The 22,660-nt window shown below is 42.7% G+C and overlaps 1 protein-coding gene across 7 annotated transcripts in view; it reads left to right on the top strand.

The window, feature by feature from the left end:
* Window positions 1-22,660, top strand: part of DOCK10 (dedicator of cytokinesis 10) — a 691,954-nt gene that overhangs the window by 249,917 nt on the left and 419,377 nt on the right. For all 7 annotated transcript variants that reach the window (XM_063916012.1, XM_063916009.1, XM_063916010.1 and 4 more), the window contains exon 2: window positions 15,507-15,626. In XM_063916012.1, coding sequence (XP_063772082.1) covers window positions 15,507-15,626 — 120 coding nt within the window. The remainder of the gene's footprint in view (window positions 1-15,506; window positions 15,627-22,660) is intronic.

The following is a 22,660-nucleotide window of genomic DNA, read 5'->3' as shown; positions in this document are numbered from 1 at the left end:
TACATACATACATACTTACCTATGTTGACATGAAGCACTCGGTCCCCTTGTCCAGTAGAATCCAGGGGTACCTGTAAATAAAATTATACTTACAAAGAATCCGGGGTAGATCGCTCCTCTTCTTAAAAGTTATAATCCAGGGACTTGGTAAAATAAAAAAACGGAATACCCGATCCACACACTGAAAGGGGATCTATGTTTACACATGGAACCCCTTTCCCCGACTGGCGGGACCCCCCGTGACTGCTGTCAAAGAGGGTCCCTTCAGCCAATCAGGGAGCGCCTTGTCATGGCACTCTCCTGATTGGCTGTGCGCTCTTGAACTGTCAGTCAGGCTGCGCACTGTAGATACAATGTAGTGCAGAGGCGCTACATTATATCCAATGGTGGGAACTTTGCGGTCTGCGGTAGACCGTGAGGTTAAGTGGGGCCAACCACAAGAGTGACCCCACTTAACCTCACGGTCTACCGCAGACCGCAAAGTTCCCACCATTGGATATAATGTAGCGCCGCTGCGCTACGTTGTATCTACAGTGCGCCGCCTGACTGACAGTTCAGGAGCGCACAGCCAATCAGGAGAGTGCCATGACGTGGCGCTCCCTGATTGGCTGAAAGGACCCTCTTTGACAGCAGTCTCGGGGGTCCCACCAGTCGGGGAAAGGGGATCCATGTGTAAACATGGATGCCCTTTCAGTGCGTGGATCGGGTATTCCGTTTTTTTATTTTACCAAGTCCGTGGATTATAACTTTTAAGAAGAGGACCGATCTACCCCGGATTCTTTGTAAGTATAATTTTATTTACAGGTACCCCTGGATTCTACTGGACAAGGGGACCGAGTGCTTCGTGTCAACATAGGTAAGTATGTATGTATGTAAGTGTGCATGTATGTTTAATAAAATTTTACTTTCACGGTGTGTGTGTTTTGTTTTTATTTGGGTATTTTTTTTTGCAGTAGAACTACAGGTACCAGCGTGCCCGTTTCCCCCCCGCATGCTGGTACTTGTGGTTTTTCAGGTACCAGCTTGCGGGGGAGGCTTGCTGGGACTTCTAGTTCTGCTACAAAAACCAATATTCTTTTTTTACACAAAAGGCTATCAGCCTCCTATCCACCGCCCTTGGATGGGGGGACAGCCTCGGGCTTCACCCCTGGTCCTTGGGTGGCTGGAGGGGGGGACCCCTTGATTTAAGGGGTCCCCACTCCTCCAGGGTACCACGGCCAGGGTTGACTAGTTGGTGATTTAATGCCAGGACCGCAGGGACTAATATAAAAGTGTCCCCCGGATGTGCCATTATCTCTCTGACTAGTGGAGCCCGGTGCTGGTGCTAAAAATACGGGGGACCCCTACGTCTTTTGTCCCCCGTATTTTTTGCACCAGGACCAGGCGCAGAGCCCGGTGCTGGTTGTTAAAATATTGGGGAACCCTTGTCAACTTTTTCCCCGTATTTACAACCAGGACCGGCTCAAAGAGCCCGAGGCTGGTTATGCTTAGGAGGGGGGACCCCACGCAATTTTTTTCAGGATTTTTAACACTTTATACACTTCTTTTAAGATACACAATGAAGCCCTGCACGGATCTCACAGATCTGGCCGGAATTTATTGTGTTAAATTAGGCAGTCTTTTACTAATCACTCCCGTAAAACACTGGCCGAAATTACGAAATACATTGACATCGGAAAACAATAAAATGCAGAATACGACAGCATAGTAAATGAGGCGTAAAAAATTCAAAAAGTTGCAAATTCACACATTCGATGTCATTCGTATTTAATCTTCCTCCAAATCCCGACAATTACCAATCTTAGTAAATATACCCCCTAGTGAGTATTTTTAAACATCATCTTATTGTATAAATATTATAGATTAGAACCAAACATGGTTAACAATCATCATGGAGGGTAAAATGTATTACAAAGGCTTTTGACTTTATTTTCTTAATAATTTATATATAGATGTGTACTGCTAATGTACTGTTAATTATTATTATTATTATTATTATTATTTTCTCCAACTAGGACTCAAGTCACTTTACATGTTACATAAGGTGGGTCATTGCACTTGGCCATTCTCTTTCTAGCCATTTACATCTGCCCCCATTTCAATTTACAGTGTAATTTCCTTACCGCACACATACAAACACACGGATTCAGTATGATATTCCGGCTGTCGGGATCCCGGCAGTCAGGAGACCGACACCGGGATCCTGACAGCTGTAATACCAGCGGCGAGCGCAGCATGTTCCCTCGCGGGCTTGCTGCACTCACCACGCTTCGAGTCTGGTGGCAACCGGTTAAATGCCCCCTCAGGTGGTGGCGTGGACCACCACCCAAGTGGGGATTTTGGCCAGCGGTCGGGATTACGACCGCTGGTATTTCACCGGGTGGCTGGATTCGGCGTCGGTCTCCTGCCGGGATCCCGACAGCCGGCAAACTGAATGCCTCCCCAAACACACACGGATCTATTTTTATTGGCATTGTCAATTAACCTACTGTACCAGTATGTTTTTGGACTGTGTTGTAGGAAACCGGGGTAACGTACAGAAACCCATACAAACACAGGGAGAACATACAGATTTGTTTAGAGCTAAACAGATGTACAATTAAGCTCCAGAAATGTACAGTAATCTGCATTTTACAGCCAAAGTTGCCTAAGGAATGCTGTAGACATCTTCATATTGTCGGACAGATAGTTGGAGCAGGACAATAGATTTAGGACAACACACATGATTGTCATAAAAGCTTCCTGGCAGGAACTGGGGTTTCCTAGTAACAACACTGGGGACTGATTATAGGTGGGGCAGATGGGGAGGTCGTCCAGGGGCCCTCACACTCCGTTAAACACCGCCCCGCTTTGGCCCCCCCTGCAATCTTCCTGGCTGGTTCACAGCAGCACATGATTGTTTTTTATTTGAGATGGAGACAACTTTCTCTCCATCTCTACAGTAAGGTCCACTCTGTTCCCCTCTCTCTTTCTCTCCCTGACACACTCTCTTTCTCTCATTCCCTGTATTTCCCTGCCCACGCACCCCCCTCGTTCTTCCCCCTCTCTGACTCCCTCAATTCCCCCTCTGTCTTTCTCTCTCCCTGACACCCTCTTAGTCTATCACCCCCCTCACTCTCTTTCTCTCCTACTCCGCTAAGGGGCATAATAGTGACAGGGGCAGGGTACAGTCAATTTTATTGATGGGGGCTCCCACACCTTTGTTGCCCAGGGCCTGCCCTACACTAGTCTTAATCCGGCCCTGAACATCACATCCAGTGTGGAGAAATATCAACGGAATCAGTTGTTCACTCTATAATAAATAAGCAGCATTCTAACTACACTGCTTAAAAAACCTGGGTAATTGCCGTGTCAACCCAGGACGCGGCTCAGTGGAAACGTCTCCTAAGAAAAAATCCCCGGTCTACTGACCCAGGATTTCTTCCCAGGTATCGAGCAGGGTTTTTAGCAGGTAAAACCTGGGAACACTGCAGTGGAAACAGCTCTTACCTGGGTTTTATGACTCATGTAATTGCAAAAGCTGCTAAATGGTCTTTCCAGTCATATCTGCTTCCATGCCAGGAGTGAATTTATATGCAATTAGACGCTGTACAGTATCTCTTAAATTTTATATGTAATTAGATGACGTATCTTTTATATATTATCTGGAGAAACTCATCATACTTTGAATTAAATATACTGTATATAACATTACATTATATATGTTACTTTCACTTTTGTCAGAGCTTAAAATAAAGGGGAGTTATTTATTATGGCCATTTTTCATGATAACTACAGGTTTTGTTGGACTTACTCAGGTTCAGTGGAAACGGAGATGACCCACGAAAAACCTGGGACGAGGGTGCAGTGGAAATGGGGTCTAAGCCGGGTACGACCCGGTAAAAAATTTCTGGATAAAAAATCCTGGGACAGACCTGGGATTTTGGTGCAAAAGGGGTATTAGTTGATATTCAGTACCCTCATTTGGTACAGTATGTCACAATGCACTATGGGGCAGGGAAAAGAGGGTAGAATAATAAATATTCTAACTCAGTCTTCCAAGATGTGTAGGTCCTTCTTATGATATAAAAATACTACGAGTAATAGGGGTTGGGGTGGGGTGGGGTTCTGAAACCTGATATAGCAATAGATCAAGATCAATAATCACCTATGTATACTCTGGTGTGTTGGGGGGCGGTGCAGGAAGTAATGACTTACAGCCTGGTTCTTTGGGTACCATATTATCATTTCCTTTGTCTTGTGAGGAGCTGAGAATACTGCATATACTTATGTTTGTGTATCAATATCTAATTTATCAGTTATCAGTGTGTGCAGGTATTCTCTATTTCTTCACTGCAATCACATCATCATATATTTTAGGGATTTGACTCTGATTATGTCATTATATCTCATTACACCCGCATTTCTGTCTTATAATGGATCTATTCTCAGCCCTCCTGGTCTGGACAAGTACTGTGCTGTAGCTCTAAGATCTCCATTGTTTCTTTTGTTACTCTGTAGATAATGATTTGCTCTCTTGACCACTGTGCTTCCACTGACACTAGACCTCGATTATCCGCCATTCTCTCATCCCCTGGCATCAGCTAGTGTGCTCAGCTACATATTCTGCTCTCTGGATCTTCTTCCTGGATCAGCAGACATAACACAATTTATAGGTCCAGGTCACTTGTTCCTGCCTAATCCTGTCTTTAGCTTTAATTGTATTTGACTTTTCTAGATGTGTATGTAAAGTCATCTCAGTACGTCTCGCTGGGATGGAAATGCCCATGATTTTCACTAACTTTGAAGGTTTGTGGAAATGATTTCTAGGCAGCTACAAAGTAACAGCAACGTGCTCTTCTCTGTCAGTGGTTTCATTTAGATGGTGAGTGATGAATCCTTTAGGGTATTATAAAGCAAAATGAATGAATGAAGACAATAACATTATATTGAAAATGATCCCAGAGCTAGATTTGGCACGAATAGTATATCTAATTTAATGCAAGACTCCTGAGAACCAAAACTTCATTCTTAGAACAGTTACTCAATGACAGCATTAATCACTACAGAAATATGATCTCTGGCACTAAAAATGTAGGATTAAGCAGTGTACAGTATACATGTACTTACTTACTCTCCTGAACTGCAGAAAAATATCTCATATTAAGAGATTTGCTGGTTCTCATTTCGAACCTCAGTATTGGCTCCTGGTGAGCGTGATTAAATCACTGTCTCCTGCACCATTTATAGATTGGAAACATGGATGAATTAGGGATGACTGACAATTCCGTGTACATCACTGCATAAACTTGTATGTGCTATGAGGGATATAAGTCTATTCTGTGTTGAAAAAAATGATTGTGAGTGACATTGTGGCTTGTGACTCTTGCATTCGGGACAGCTAAGTAGGTTAACTTGATTTGATTTCATATTACATGTACTGTATATCTCTAATGAATAACTGAAGAATGTTTCTTTCTGTTAAACAAAAGAGAATGATTCCATTATTTGTGCATGGAATGTAGTTGTTCATGCAGTATATTGGCAGAGTTCTGTACCTGACCAAGTGACTGGACAAATGTACGTCTGATACAGACAGCGGTTACTGTCCCAATTTCTTCCAGTACCCAGTATTGTTATTTTTATCATTTATTTGAAAGGAGCCCAGGTGCACACAATGTCGGGCAGTAGAGACGGCAATGATAAAACAGAGATGGTAAAGGTAGGCAATATAATCTGGGACTTGAAAGCAAATGATTGTGTGCATGTGACACAGCTTCCTATGGAGTAGAAAGGGGTAGAGCTGAGACAAGTGGTGTGAGTAAGACTCAGAATGTGTTTTGGGATAGTAGCGAGTGAGTAGTATAGGTGACAGTAGGGCAGTCATAAGTAAAAAGGTGTGTTTAAATAGAGCTTTTATAGCTCTGTGGTAGAGTCTGACTGGGCATTGTGGCAAATTCCATTTGTACATTTAGCAGTAAGGTCATTAGAGAAGTGTTGAGGCAAAAGTCAGAGGCAAATCTATAAGGTTTGAGATGTAAAAAAATAGTGGTATTGGCAAGGGCTTATTATGAGAGGAGGGGGCCCATGTGCAGTCCCCGTCTAGACCCCCTCCTCTCTTGCCAGTGGACTGTGTCAGCACTAAGGTCACTAGAAACCCTAACGCCGTGCCAGAATCTAGTGTACATGCGCAAGTCTCTGGGGAAGTGGCGCAGCTGCTATTTTCCCAGTGATTTTCTTACTGTGTATGCACTAATCACTGGACATTTGTACAGCACTGCAGCCGCCGACATGGGACGGATAGTAATCCTTTGGATCCCTCTTCAGGAGCTTCTTGTGAAAAGATTCCCACAAGCTTCTATAGGCAATGCCATCTGAAATGTTTTGCTACTTTCACTTGTACACTTGCAAGCAGTGCCTTGTACTGGGGCCCACCTCTGTCAACGGGCCCAAAGCCAGCGGCATTTAACCTCTATAGTGCCATGTCCAGAAAATTTCTGAGGTCAGCTGCGCTGTGCAGACTGGCAACCATGGAAATTTTCCGGACATGCCAGTGATAATGTCGATTTTATCTTAAAACATAAAGCTATACCTCAAACACACCTTAAATACACTTTAAACCTTTAGCCGCTGCGGCCGCTATACTTAATACACACGCTCTGTACTTTATACACTGTTTGCGTACGGAGTCCTGTATCACTGTACGGACTTAGGGAGTCATTCCGAGTTGTTCGCTCGCAAGCTGCTTTTAGCAGCTTTGCACACGCTAAGCCGCCGCCTACTGGGAGTGAATCTTAGCATATTAAAATTGCGAACGAAAGATTAGCAGAATTGCGAATAGACACTTCTTAGCAGTTTCTGAGTAGCTCCACACTTACTCGGCATCTGCGATCAGTTCAGTGCTTGTCGTTCCTGGTTTGACGTCACAAACACACCCAGCGTTCGCCCAGACACTCCTCCGTTTCTCCAGCCACTCCCGCGTTTTTCCCAGAAACGGTAGCGTTTTTTCACACACTCCCATAAAACGGCCTGTTTCCGCCCAGAAACACCCACTTCCTGTCAATCACATTACGATCACCAGAACGAAGAAAAAACCTCGTAATGCCGTGAGTAAAATTCCTAACTGCATAGCAAATTTACTTGGCGCAGTCGCACTGCGGACATTGCGCATGCACATTAGCGACTATTCACTCCGTTGCGACAAAAAAATAACGAGCGAACAACTCGGAATGACCCCCTTAGCGTACAAACGCCGCGCTGGGGGTACAGAGTACACACAGCGCGCACGCACCCAGAGATTCACTTTAAACCTTTATACAGCAATGCGATGCGTTACTAATACACTCTTAAACCTTAGCAGGAAAAAGAAGGCACAACACCGATTTGTAGTTAATCACTGGGTTCCGACACCACAGAGTAATATTTCTGAAAGGGGGTTAACAATACAAATTATGCACTACAATACAACAGAGTAAATGGCTACAGTCAATGTACATACGTGAGAATATTCGCATGCGCCTCCCGGTCCGGTCCTCCGCTATCAGGTTGATAACGTTGAGAGTCTTGTGTCAGGCCGGGCTGCAGCAGGCTTTATTTATACAAGTCTTCCAAAAGCAATACAATGGATACTGTAATCCCGTTGTCCATTGGACACAGGAATGCACTTTTACAGTACAGGAGAGGTCATAGGTTGATTTGAAAAGGTAGGCGATATCTTTCCCAACTGCTCTTGTGGGTGGTCTCCTCTGGATTCCCGCCGCATACATAATATACAGTAAATACAGTTTATATCTATATTCTGCTTCTGCACCTAACTATCCGCAGGAATATGCGATCTTCCGCAAACCAACACCGGAATGTTACCCTTAAAATACCCTACAGCTGGATACCAAACACCACCTTATAACCTTAGTCTGTCCCCTCCTATCCTGCAAAGGTGAATCCCTTTGTTCTGGAATCATTTAAACTGTTGATACTTTCTGATGTGGTGCAAGGGGACTATGTGTACAGGGTCTGGGACTGAGGGTCGACAGCAAAAAGGTCGACACACCTTAGGTTGACGACAATTGGTCGACACATCTTAGGTCGACATGGACAAAAGGTCGACAGGAACAAGGTCGACATGAAAAAAGGTCGACATGATTTTTTTATGTTTTTTTGGCGTCGTTTTCTTCGTAGAGTGACCGGGAACCCCAATTAGTGCACCGCGTCCCCTCGCATGGCTCGCTTCGCTCGCCATGCTTCGGGCATGGTGCCTTCGCTCGGCACAGATTACCGTTCCAATCGTAGTCCACATGGATCGTTAAGTATGAAAAAGTTCCAAAAAAGAAAAAAATTGTGAAAAACTCACGTCGACCTTTTGTCCATGTCGACCTTGTTCCTGTCGACCTTTTGTCCATGTCGACTTTTTGTCCATGTCGACCTAAGGTGTGTCGACCAATTGCCGTCGACCTAAGGTGTGTCGACCTTTTTGCTGTCGACCTGGAGTCCGGATACCATGTGTACAATGTGCACTATTTGGATTAAATATGTAATGTTTTGATAGCTCTCCATGCGTTCACAAACTCCGCCGTAAATACCCATACCACGCACAGGACCGCGGGAGGGACCATTCGCAAATTGCGGATATGTGCACGCACGGCGGAACAAGTACACACGCAGTGGGCATGTGTGTGCAGTTTATACGTGCTGTGTGTTCTTCAATATTTTTCGACTTTGACACCATTGCTCCCCCTCCTCCTTACTCCACTCGGTCAGCCCGGTGGATGACGTGATCGCGCCATGACGCGATCGCGTCATTCCGGAAAACTCCACCAGCCAAGCGGAGTACAGGGGAGGAGCGAAGGGGAGAGGATTATAGTGCTGGCGGGCTAGTGCCCACCAGCAAAGCTAAATGCTAGGGATGGCCATCGGTGGGTTATCCATCGATGGTCACCATTGATGGATAACATTGATGGTCAGTGGCCATCACTAGCTACCCCTAGGCAACAAGCATTCCCTAGGCAACGAGCATCCCCGTGGCAATGAGCATGGATCCCAGAGCATAAAACCCCTGGGAAAAAGCATGACACATGTAAAACCCCTGGCAATGCATATAAAAACCCTGGCAACGCGCAGGTAAGAATATCTAAACTGGCACTGTGGGGGCATATCTGGCACTGTGGGGGCATGTGTATTTGGCAATGTGGGGGCATATCTGGCAACGTGGGGGAATATGTGTCTCTGGCACAGTGGGAGCATATCTAGCACTGTGGGGGCATGTGTATTTGGCAATATGGGGGCATATCTGGCACTATGAGGGCATATCTGGCACCGTGGGGGAATATGTGTATCTGGCACTGTGGGGGCATATCTAGCACTGTGGGGGCATGTGTATCGGGAAATATGGGGGCATATTTGGCACTGCGGGGGCATATGTATAACTGGCACTGTGGGGGCATATCTAGCACCATGGGGTCATATCTGGCACTGTGGGGGCATATGTGTATCTTGCACTGTGGGGGCAAATAATAACGACAAAGAGGTGTATCTGGACAGACGGAAGGATGCTAAGAAAGTGATCAGACGTGCAAAGGCAGAAGCTGAGGAGAAAATGGCCCAGTCAGTAGATAAAGGGGGCAAAACTTTTTTAAGTATATAAGTGAAAGGAGAAAATCAAATGGAGGAATAATAAGACTTAAGACAGAGAGTGAGCATTTGGTGGAGGGAGACAAGGCAATAGCAGATCACCTAAATAATTATTTTTGCTCAGTATTTACTACAGAAGAAGGGATGTGGCCACAGTTAAGTTGCAAGGACATTCATAAAAATAAGGTAGATGAAAATACATTTACAGAGGAGAAGGTCCTAACAGAACTTTCAAAACTAAAAGTGGATAAATCAATGGGACCAGATGGGATACACCCAAGGATACTCAAAGAGCTAAAAGATGTGCTGGTTACACCTTTAACAGAATTATTTAACCAGTCACTAAATACAGGTGCTATTCCAGAGGACTGGAAAAGAGCAAATGTAGTTCCACTGCACAAAAGTGGAAGCAAGGAAGAAGCAAGTAACTACAGACCAGTAAGCCTTACATCAGTAGTAGGGAAAGTAATGGAAAAACTATTAAAAGAAAGAGTAGTGGAATATCTTAAATCAAACAACTTACAGGATCCAAAACAGCATGGATTTACTGGTGAGAGATCATGCCAAACAAATCTTATTGACTTTTTTGACTCTGTGATGAAAATAATAGATCAAGGGAGAGCTGTAGATGTAGCATATCTAGACTTTAGTAAGGCATTTGACACTGTCCCACATCGCAGACTGCTAAATAAACTTGAAAGCCTGGGGGTGGATTATAAATCAGTTAAATGGATAAGAACCTGGTTGCAGGACAGGAAACAGACAGTCGTAGTTAATGGAGTGCAATCTATGGAGGGAAATGTTACCAGTGGAGTACCCCAGGGATCTGTACTTGGTCCAGTTCTCTTTAATATCTTTGTTGGTGACATTGCAGATGGTATTGAAGGGAAGATATGCCTTTTTGCAGATGATACAAAGATATGCAACAGGGTAGACACACCGGGAGGGGTCAAACAAATGATTAATGACCTAGGTAGGCTTGAGAAATGGTCAAGAATGTGGCAACTACAGTTTAATGCTAAAAAATGCAAAATCATGCACTTGGATCTCAAAAACCCAAAGGCTAAGTATAGTATCAAGGGTACTATAATGGAAACTACTGAGGAGGAAAGAGATTTAGGAGTCACTATTTCAAGTGACTTGAAGGCAGGAAAGCAATGCAACAAAGCAATGAGAAAGGCAAGTCAGATGCTTGGTTGCATAGGGAGAGGCATCAGTAGCAGGAAAAAAGAAGTGATAATGCCACTGTATAGGTCATTGGTACGGCCCCATCTGGAATACTGTGTCTAGTTCTGGAGACCCTATCTCCAGAAGGATATAAATACATTAGAGAGTGTACAAAGAAGGGCAACTAAAATGGTGCATGGCCTACATCACAAAACTTACCCGGAAAGGCTAAAAGATCTTAACATGTATAGTTTGGAGGAGAGAAGGGAAAGGGGGGACATGATAGAAACTTTCAAATATATCAAGGGTCTTAACAAAGTTCAGGAGGGAAATGTTCTTCAAAGGAAAAGAAGTATTAGAACTCGAGGGCATACATTGAGACTGGAGGGGGGGAGGTTCAGGGGAAATTTAAGGAAAAATTACTTCACAGAAAGGGTAGTGGATAAGTGGAATAGCCTCCCATCAGAGGTGGTAGAGGCTAAGACTGTAGGGCAATTTAAACATGCTTGGGACAGGCATATGAATATCCTTACAAAGTATTAAGGTTAAAAAAGGGTTGAGATTGCCTAAAGGATAAAATAAAAAAGGGGCAGACTAGATGGGCCAAGTGGTTCTTATCTGCCGTCAAATTCTATGTTTCTATGTTTCTATGTGTGTATCTTGCACCTTTGGCGCATGCACACAGTACAACTAACAATTTTTTTCTACTTGCACCACTGTGTATATGTGTATATGTGCAAAGGATCTCTAATTTGAAGTTGGGGGAGGGGGGTGGACTTGGACGGGATGAGGGGGGAGGGTGCCCAAAGCATTTTGTTGCACCTGGGCCCACCGCTCGCTACTTACGCCACTGGGTGTAAGTATGGCTGATGTAAGCCTGGTACATACTGTATGTGACTGCTGCAGAGCTGGAAACATCTTCAGATGCCTAAACCTCACCATATAGGTGCAAACGCTATTTTAACATGCGTCTTATTTTGTCAATGATTATGTCTTCAACTCAGCATTACCCCGTTAGCTTTTGCTGTGAGTAAATCGTTGGTCACTTTTGTTGTGGCAATGTCAGTGGAATGTTGAGGGCAGTAAGTTGAGAAGTGAGTGAATGGAAATAAATTGTGTTAGGTTGTTGTAAATAACTTGCAAATAAGCTGATCATGTAGATTGGAGTCAGAGGTTAGGGGGTAGAAATAGGGCAGGACTTGTAGATAGAGACTGGGTCAGGAGCTGGCTTCTGTAGGATTGACAAATGACCTTGTGTTTAAATGTGGATGAGAATGTGCCAGGGGAGACAGATGGGCCGAAGAGGGATCAGCAGCTGGTTATGTAGTAAGAGAGAGGGAGTTGTATGAGATTGGGAGTGAATATGATTGTGAGTGCAGGTTCTAGGATGAGAGTATAAGACCATGCTCTCAGTGAAGAGAGTGTTCTGCTGAGCAATGTAGAGGTATAGACAGACAGGGCCGGTTCTGGCGCTCTGTGCGCCCCGGGCGGCAATAGGGGGCGTGGCTTCGTACAGTGGGCGTGGTCATTTACGCCCCCTGTACAGACTGAAATGATGTGCGGTGCGCGATGACGTCATCGCGCACCGCACAGCAAAGGTCCTCTCCATGAAGGGAAACTAGTCACGTAGCGTCTAGTTCCCTTCATGGAGAGGACCTTTGCTGTGCGGTGCGCGATGACGTCATCACGCACCGCACAGTAAAGGACCTCTCCACGAAGGGAAACTAGATGCATACGCGTCTAGTTTCCCTTCACAGCGGCAGCAGGGGGGCAGCGGGCAGCGGGGGGCACACAGCAGCAGCGGATCTTGCCCTGGTGCGGTGCCCTCCGGATGGCGCCCTGCGCCCTCCGGAAGGCGGCGCCCCGGGCAAAAGTCCTGCTTGCCCGTGGCAAGATCCGCTACTGTAGACAGAAGTAGTTCTAGTAAAGTTTAGAACTCGCTCTGCATATGGCTATGAGTGCAGAAGAAATCAAGGCCAAGGGAGTGTTGATCACAGAGGGAGATAAAGGACACTGGGAAAAAGCAGTAGATGAAGAAAGCTCTTTGTTGAATTGACCTACAGTATTATAAAAGAAGGTGGATGAATGGATAGGAAATATATCACTGAACCTGGAGAGGGGGGTGATGAAAGGAGCAATAAGAAGGTGGTTTAGATAGAAAATATAGATAATGTGGTCTTCAAAGTAAGAATAAGAGAGGGAGGATTCCATAAGCTGGAAGATGCAGTGTGAAGAGAGTGCCAGGCCTCACAGTGCATGTGTGTCCACTTACATCTAGCCGTCCTGTACGTTAAAGAGCCCTTGTAGTCATGCCATGCTGTGGTGTCACTGTGTAGCACCAAACGTCCATTAAAATGCATATTTTCCGCAAAACGATGCAAATAGGACACACAACCAGTTATATGCGGCAAGCCTATATTTTGTGTGCAACTGCAGCTGTGTCTGCAAATAAAATGCTACACTACCATTTCGTATGCAGATACAGGCGCGGTCGCACACAGAATATAGGCATGCTCCATATAATTTTAATCAACAGAGTCTGCTTGTGCGATGCAAATAAGATGCATTTCCAACCAAAAAGGATGCCCTGTCGCTAGCGGCGTTGCACGGGCTCTTTCAGCTCACTCACGCCAGGTGTCTTCTGCTACTGTAGGTAGCTTATTAAGGCAAAATGTATGAGGACACATCTGTAGGTGTGATGCTTTCAGGTGTCAGGGCCTCTTCAATTTCTCCATACCTTTATATGGTCAGGATTCCCCAATGAGTGCCCACACTTGCTTTCGTCACTAAACAAATCCAAATGCCTCAAGTTCACTGGCTTTGAATGATGTCCTTTATAACGGGTGTGGTTCGTTTTATTGACAGTATCTAGGTCGACAATGTTTAGGTCGACCACTATATGTCGACAGTCACTAGGTCGACATGGATGGAAGGTCGACAGGGTTTCTAGGTCGACATGTGCTAGGTCGACAGGTCTAAAGATCGACATGAGGATTTTTTTTTTTTGTGTCGTTTTCTTTGTAAAGTGACCGGGATCCCAAATTAGTGCACCGCGTCCCCTCGCATGGTGCCTTCGCTCCGCTACCGCTTTGCTCGGCACACTTTACCGTTCCAATCGTAGTCCACGTGGATCGTTAAGTATGAAAAAATACAAAAAAAAATGTGAAAAACTCATGTCGACCTTTAGACCTGTCGACCTAGCACATGTCGACCTAGAAACCCTGTCGACCTTCCATCCATGTCGACCTAGTGACTGTCGACCTATAGTGGTCGACCTAAACATTGTCGACCTAGACACTGTCGATCTTCAGACCGGATCCCCTTTATAACACCTCAGTCTTGTTTTCATGTCTTATATGTTGATGAAGGCCTTTTTTCTTTAAGCTCTCGCAGTTAAGTCATCTTTAAAAAGGACATTTATAATTTACTTTGAACTGTTACATGGGATCAAATTTTGCATTCTTACAATGTTGCTGAGTTGTCTCTTGGATAACTTCTGCTTCCTATCCCTTCCTGTCTTATGTTCTCTTTGGCTGGCCTCTTTATAGCATTTTACAGCACTCCCAACAGTGATTTAGGAATTTTAGTTTACGTGCTGATCTCTTGGTGTGAGTTTCTTTCTTTGGTAAGGATAAGTACAAGTTCTCTCGTTCCTGTTCATGCTGTCCTCTGTCAATAACACAGTAAAAATTAAATATGTGCTGCAAATTACTTATGAAAATTACACTCGTGAAAGTTTAAAAGCATATTCACAGAAGGCCAAAATAAATGCAGTTTTCAATATTTAACAAATTGCATTTTCTGGTAAATTAAATGTTTCTATATAAGTTTATTTTTAATAATTGGACAACAAAATGTTTAAATATCAGTAATGGTTTTTTTGTGCACAAAATGTTATCAAAATACATTGATTCAAATATCTATTAAGGGTAAATTATTTATTGCAATTGCATCTCCCTTGATTATTATTTTGCAGACTGTATCTTCTATTGTATATAAAACGTACAGAGGTTATTCTAAATTACATATACTGTATATAAACTATCACTATGATCATTTTTTATCATTAATCTAAAGAATAGTGAATTTTGATCTTTGCTATTAAAGTAAGGAGTCGATCCAATCATGTGTGATGTTCTCGCCCTGAGAGTAAGTGGCCCATATGCCGTATTTAGGTTACCGCAGGTCTGTGGGATTTTTTTTTTGCAGGCATATGATTTTGTACAGAAATCATGAGTCCGGGGTGAGATCGGGCCATGTGGGGAGTGAGTTCTGCTACCATTGCCGGTGTTACATTTGCAACTTGCCCCCTTCACCCCTAATTGAATTGACTCCTAAATGTCTAATCTTCTGTATGGGAAAAGTCATATAATAATGTGTTTTGTTATTAAGAGATTGGTATTTTGGTGTTTTACTGTTTACGTTATATCAGCAGAAACAAATTAGATTTTTTCTGATTATTCCCTGTTTAGTTTTTTTTTAAATCTTTGCGTAGAAGCCAGCATAACCTCACTAACCAGTGTGGGCAGTAGTAATAACATTCATGAAATATGAAAACAAATATTTGGATTTGTACTTTAAATTGTTCACAACCTTATTTTTTCAATTTACTATTCATTGTTGTATTTATTGAAGTATTCATTTTCACATTTTTGTTCTTACAATTCATGTTTTCTATATTTAAAGTTTATGCACTTATATTTCATTTCTAATATATTATACTTATTTTATAGCATGAAAAGCCTAAACTCCTGGAGCCATTGGATTATGAAACTGCCATTACAGAACTGGAAAATACATATTCCAATGATCCTCTGAAAGATCTGGTATTATTTCCTGAAGATGATTTTTCAGTAAGTACTCTCTATAGTAGCACTGACGTCTTTATTCTCTTTGTGTGCTTATTTTGCCAGGCACTGACACAGACTAGATCTCTTGGATGAATATTAACTGTAGAATCCAAGACAGTTGGCTTTGTTGGTGTATTTCTTGACTTCTGGAGAATTCTCTCTCTTTATATTCTTCTTTTCTTTGTAGCAACATCTGCATGTTCCACTGTGCAGGGTGGTTCCATTTGTGCAGTGATATGTAACAGAGCTGAACTGAAATCCTTTGTTAAGCTATGCTGAATAGAAGTGCTTGGCTTGTGTCCTCCTGCACCATGAGCCACAGCAGTTGTCTTGTCATACACGCACTGCATGGCTCAGCTCCTGGCCTCAGGCCGGTGGCTTTTGGTGATGAGAGAAGGACCCCTTATTTGCTATATAACATAATAGACCGGGTTCTTTGTCATAGGTGCTGCACAAATGTTTGTTGTCTCCCCATGGAGTGGGAATAGGACCTGTGGCGAGTGAAGCGAGCCACCAAGCCCCCAGCATTCCACTCGCCCCCCTGCCGGCATTCTGATGATCAGAATTCCGGCATCTGTATTTTGAGCGCCGGGATTCTGACCGCCGGGATCCCGTGCCCAACCCGGAATGTAGTTGGAATCCCGGCGGTCGGAATTCTGACGGTCAAAATACAGATGCCGGAATCCCGACCGCCAGAATGCCGGCAGCGCCGCCACAGCTATTCCCACTCCTGGGTGTCCACGACACCCATGGAGTGTTAATAGAGCCCGCAGCATGGTGAGTGTAGCAAGCCCGCAAGGGGCTTTTTTCTGCTCACACCCCTGCCAGCATCCTGATAGTCAGGTTTCCAGCCTCTGTATTTTGACTGCAGGGATTCCGTCCACCATGGTCCTGTACCCAACCCCCATATTCTGTATTAAAATGCAACTAAGCTTTTCACAGAGATACAGATGAATGTATTTTACTGTAAATGCTAAATTTATTTACAAACTTCCTCATGGATAACTCCAGGGTGTAAATCACTTCTTGAGTACAAAAGCCGTAACCATAAAAATGTATCACTTCATATGCCAAATCCTGAAATGATGTGTTAAAAGGATTTTTGAAATGAAACGTTAGTTATTTTTACTGGATGTGAATGTCTTGTTTCCATAATGGAAGATATACGTATTGTTTAGAAGTACTGTTCCATATTAATGAGTAAAAGTAAATTCTGCTAAGTATTTCCCCAGCATGCTATGCTTGGCTTAGATGCAGGATAAATCTATTAAATGAATAGACTCCATGCTAGCTATATATCATAATAATTGCATAACGTGTTACTTTAATAAAGAATAATAGATCCCCACCCTTACATTGCTCATAGTACATTCCAGTTTGCAAGACTGAATGAAGTGTTACACATGGTTATAGCTGTGGCTGCCATAATTCAGTTTCCAGTTGATTATCAAATAACTCAGATACCCTTGGATATATATTTTGCTTTGAGAAAAGGGACATACCATGTGCACGGAAATAAATGTGTATATTGGGTTGTAGGCAGAGTTACTGACATCTACAGCATACAGCTGTACCAACTATCTATCTGCTTGTGGAAAAAACAATTATTACTATCAAAAAATGATGGTGAGTAGCTCAGAGAGGAGCGATGAGAACGTACTGCGTTAGACTATGTAATCTCTCTGTCTTATTCAACAAGATGAAAATAGTCAAAGTCATTAATATAGTCACAGCAACTTTCCAAAACGGACTTAAATCCCCACAGTATAGCCACTCACTGTCCTTGGTAATTGTGCTCAGTAAGTGATAAGCAAATCTCGATGAGCTCCTTGACCCATTTTTCCAATGTTCTGGTGTCAGAATTTGGTTTGTTTGTTTGTCCGTCATTGGAAGTTGCTCTGGATGTAAAACCACTATATTCATCTTGTTTGCCCTTTGTACTATCTTCACTCTGGCCCACTGTGCTATCTTCACACTGGCCAAGCATGAAAGCACAGTGGGTTTTGTCATTAGATGTCCGCAAAGACCGGGAGCTGTGGTGAGAAGCATTTTATTCTGCAATCACTTCCATCGCACTAAGGGGGTAAGTCCAAGTTGATCGCAGCAGGAAATTTTTTAGCAGTTGGGCAAAACCATGTGCACTGCAGGGGGGGCAGATATAACATTTGCAGAGAGAGTTAGATTTGGGTGGGTTATTTTGTTTCTGTGCAGGGTAAATACTGGCTGCTTTATTTTTACACTGCAATTTAGATTGCAGATTGAACACACCACACCCAAATCTAACTCTCTCTGCACATGTTATATCTGCCTCCCCTGCAGTGCAGGTTTTGCCCAACTGCTAAAAAATTTCCTGCTGCGATCAACTTGGAATTACCCTCTAAGATTCTTTTATCAACTCAGAATCCTTCACAAGCTTTTAAACTATAATGTTATATGAAAAGTATGTTTAGCGTTGGCTTTCAACAATATTTTAGCAGAGACACTGTTTCTGTATGAAAGCTCATAATCCTGGATGTTGGAGATCCGTATGGAGATTACTACATACAATTTATCCAATGCACATTATTGGGACTTGGTAATATTGTAAAACTCCATATGAGGATACTGAGTAATTGTCGCTTTATGACATATTTATGTTTAGAATATTTGTGTTTTACTACAGTATTTGCTATTTCCCATTTTTATTTTAATTGTTTTTTTATCTTATTGCTTTAAGTCAAAGATTTTATACTGATAAATGGTTCAAGTTGAGTGTATTTTTGTAAGCTCCCCCTATTTCATGTCCTCCCCCTTTTATATGAGTGTACTAATTTGAGGAGCTAAGAGTTGTTTATGACTGTGAATCACCCACTTGTTCAAAGTTGCATATACGCTCAAACATGGTGCTAAATATTGGAAGAGGATTCCAGAGGAACCCTCTCCCAGGAAGTTTTGCTAATCGTAGCCCATATTCTATAGATGCTACCAATATCTGAAGATGGTGTTAAGATGTTGGGGCCAAACTTGGTAAATCTGACAGCTTCACAGCCCACATAGAAACCTGCAGTCGGAAATGGAGTTATCATGGCAGGTATAGAGGTATCTGCTGCAGTCTCTCCTTCATAAATTTAGAGGAAACTTAATATTTTTGAGGGATATGCTGCAAAAATGAAATGATGAATAAGCACCAAATTGCTTTACAATTGGTGTCACAAGGGTTTATTTACTTAGTTTCAACTTATAAAAGCAGCCACCTCCCAGTTTAGTCACATCTTATAAAAGCTGTTGCTTTTTGCCCCTATTGCGCTGAGAACAAATATCCACGAGTTCAACAATACCATAAGTGAAGCATACAGACGCACCTACACAAGGGTGCAATGTAGTCTCACCCAGCTGAAATGAGCTCTACGTTTTGAGGCTTATTTTTCCAACAAATTTAGCTGATGTATCCCTTTAATCTGAATCTGCTGGTTGTTGGTGAAACCTAATGGTACCCTACCCTAGAGGGTAAGAGAAAGCAAATTGGTGGCTTTGAGAATATGGCCCAGGAAAATAGTGGCAAGCATCATTTCTAAAAGTGTGAGCTGTGAGCTGGCCAGAAGGAGGAGACAGATCCCATATATATTGATAGATATTTATAGATATATACTGTAGCTATAAATACCAATCAGTCGGGCTGTAGCAATAAAGGCATCTGCCTAATATTGTGTAAGTCCCCATCATGTAACAAAACATCTCTGACCCATCAAGGCATGGACTCCACAAGACCTCTGAAGTTATTCTGTGGTATCTAGAACCAAGACGTTAGTAGCAGATCGTTTAAGTCCTGAGAGTTACAAGGTGGGGCCTCCATGGCTTGGACTTGTTTTTCCAGCACATATATACTGTATTACAAGCAGTTGTGTGCAAAAAGTTAGTAAAAATAAATAAATATAGCACTCGCCCACAATGAGGAAATGGGTAGGACTTTCAGACTTTCACCATGCAGAGTAATGAAAACAAGAAATGTATTCAAGTGATATCACATTGGAATTGACCCAATGAATGTAATTTCAGTCTCCTGAGGAAAGTCTTCCTGAGACTGAAACAATGTTTAATTAGTCAAACTGCTTTGTGGGTGACTGCTATAGCTGAAATTTAGACATATAATTATATACTGCTTGTAAATACAAATATCCAATCAGCCATTTATGTGGCATCAACTCAATACATAAAAGCATTAAGCATGGTCAAAAGGATCAGTTGGAATGTTGAATCCATACCATGAAGAAACTAAAGGGTCTATCTACTAAGCCTTGGATGGAGAGCAGCTCCTAACTGCCATATTACAGGCTGTATTTGAAAAATGCCAGTTAGGAGCTGATTGGTTGGTACCTTATGACCATGCAATTTCTCACTTTCTAAGACTTAATGGCTTTCTAAGACTTAATGGGTGTTATTCAATTGTTTGAAAAGTCATTTGGATGTCTATTTTTTCCTATCTAATAGACAGGAAAAAAACAGACACCCAACTGACTTTTCAAACAATTGAATATCCCCAATAAATCTGGGCCAAAGAACTAACCAACCAGCTCTTAACTGTCATTTTTTAAACACAGACTATAACATGACAGTTAAACGCTGATTGACTGGTACTTTATTTCCGTCCACTTTATCTCCATCCAAGGCTTAGTAAATAGACCTCTAAGTGACTTAGAACATGAAGAGTGACAAACCTGCAGCAACTGCATGATGCTATACAGTATACTGTATATGTTGTTTCAGTTCTGGCAGAATGTAAACGGAAGCATTTTATAAGCTTCTGGGAATTAATGCCTGTCTACTTCTAATTGACATTTGCAGAACTTATTTTAGAATGTTTAGCGTTCAAGACGAAACCTCACTGTGCACTTCATATATAATGAATGTGCAGTGAAAGGTACAGTATCATCAACTATCGATAACTTGCTTTCTAAAAGAAAACTTGGCTATCTGATCTTTGCAAATGCATCTTTAGTATCAAACAGCAAAAACGTTGTTGTAATTTGCTTTTTTGTGTGTACAGATTTACAGTATGTTGTTCCCCATATTTTCCACTTACATTCTGCAAGGTACAGTAATAAATAGGGAAGTAAGGAAATGAGTCACTATTAAGTGTGGTCTTACCATAGGCAGTTTGCTAGTTAGAGCCAGCACAGTACAGCCACACCCACACCCACATGACTTGTATGCCCCCAGAACTGAAACCATGCAAGAATAAGATCATCTGACAGTAGTAAAGTAACACAGAGAATAAATGGGATTTCATTTAGTGGGATGTCCCTCCCATTGGTGTATCTATAGTCATAGCAGGGTGTGCAGTGCACACAGGCCTCTGCACAGCAGATGTGTCCCCGGTAGTAAGGTGCGGGCACCATGTTCCTGGAGACATGTGCATACGCAGTAGGCTCTGGCACAAAGCCAGAGTTTACAATGCTGCGCCCGCTGCCAGAGAGGAGGGGCCGCACGGAATCTGCACATGGGCCCTCTCCTCTCTTAATCTGCCTCTGGTCCCTCCTTTTATTGCAAGGCACACAGCAGTGTATTATTCCCTGGAAAGACTGCCATTCTCCAACAAAATAAGGGTTTCGGCCTTCTGTCTATACTTCAGAATGGACTCAACTATCACCTACTGTACGTACCATCAGCTCTTTAATGGAAAAGTGTAGGTGATTCAGCATTGAAATACAGAGAGTCTTAATGGCCAGCATGGATGGCGTAATGGTTAGCATTAGCAGTCTCACATCACTGAGGTCTTGGGTTCGATTCCAACAAAAGCCTTACCAGTGTGGAGTTTGTATATTCTACCTGTGCTTGCGTGGGTTTCCTGCAGTACTTTGGTTTCCTTACACTTCCAAATATTTACCGGTACAGTAGGTTAATTGGCTTCCAACAAGAATGAACCCGTCTCTGCTTATGTACATGTGATAGGGAATACAGACTGTAAGCTCCATTGGGGAAGAGACTAATGTGAATGGCCAAAATATTCTTGTAGAGTCTGTGGAATAATGTGCTATATAAGTAACTGGTAATAATGGAATACAATATACAGTAGATAAATTAAAGATTGTGCATCAATAACCTAAATAATATAAATAAAATAACCACAGTGATCCTGTTTTATGCTAATACGATCACTGCACTCTCTATCCCACCCCTTTTTGCAGCGGTTTCCATGTTATGAGGGTGGTGCTGGTGTGGATTGATGTATTCATATACAGGGACAGTTAAAGTGACAGAAAGATAAGCTTTTTCTTCTATGTCACAGCCAGTTAGGATAGTAGTAGTGGAATGGGGAGGTAAAACTTTACTTTTCATAGGTACAGCGTTGGGATGACAGGTGACAATGCCTATTCTATACCTTGTATAAAACACTCTAAAAGGTTAAAGAACACAGTATGCAATTGGCGTATGGAATACCGTAAGAGTACGCACGTAGCGTAACGAACGCTTAGCCGTGGACGAGACGCACGAGCGGCACGTTCGCTCACGGCTTAGAAACCCTTGTGCAGTGATAAGGTGTAAATGCAACACAGTGTAACCTTGTTAGTTTAAAAGCTGTATGAGCGTATGTGACGCTCTGAGAACCCCTTAGCAATATAATAAACACTCAAATACCGGTCTAAGGGTCTAACGCCTTTTAAGGAAATGAATGAACGTTCAATTGCAAAAGAATAATACAAGTTATACACTACCAAGATAACATAAAATACCTAACCGAATCACTACACATAAAATACAACAAAGATACAATTACATTTAAGGGGGAAGGAGAGAGAGAATGGCTTATAACATTAAATAAGAGACAATATGGTTGCAGAGAACTTACACACCAGGGGAAACAATCGCAAGCGCCTTTCTGGATATCCAGCTCCCGATTATCAGCAATGAGAACCGTTGAAGAGAGTAGAGAGCTGGCCCAGATCGGCTTGTCCTTTTATACACTACACACAATACAGTACAATGGTCCCTACATTCTTATTGTTCATTGGACACAGGAATTCGTCTTCGCATTATAACAAAAGGTCATAGGTTGGTTC

This window comes from Pseudophryne corroboree, chromosome 4, assembly GCF_028390025.1.
Source record: "Pseudophryne corroboree isolate aPseCor3 chromosome 4, aPseCor3.hap2, whole genome shotgun sequence".
Lineage (NCBI taxonomy): Eukaryota > Metazoa > Chordata > Amphibia > Anura > Myobatrachidae > Pseudophryne > Pseudophryne corroboree.
This window is presented reverse-complemented; position numbering and strand designations above follow the sequence as displayed.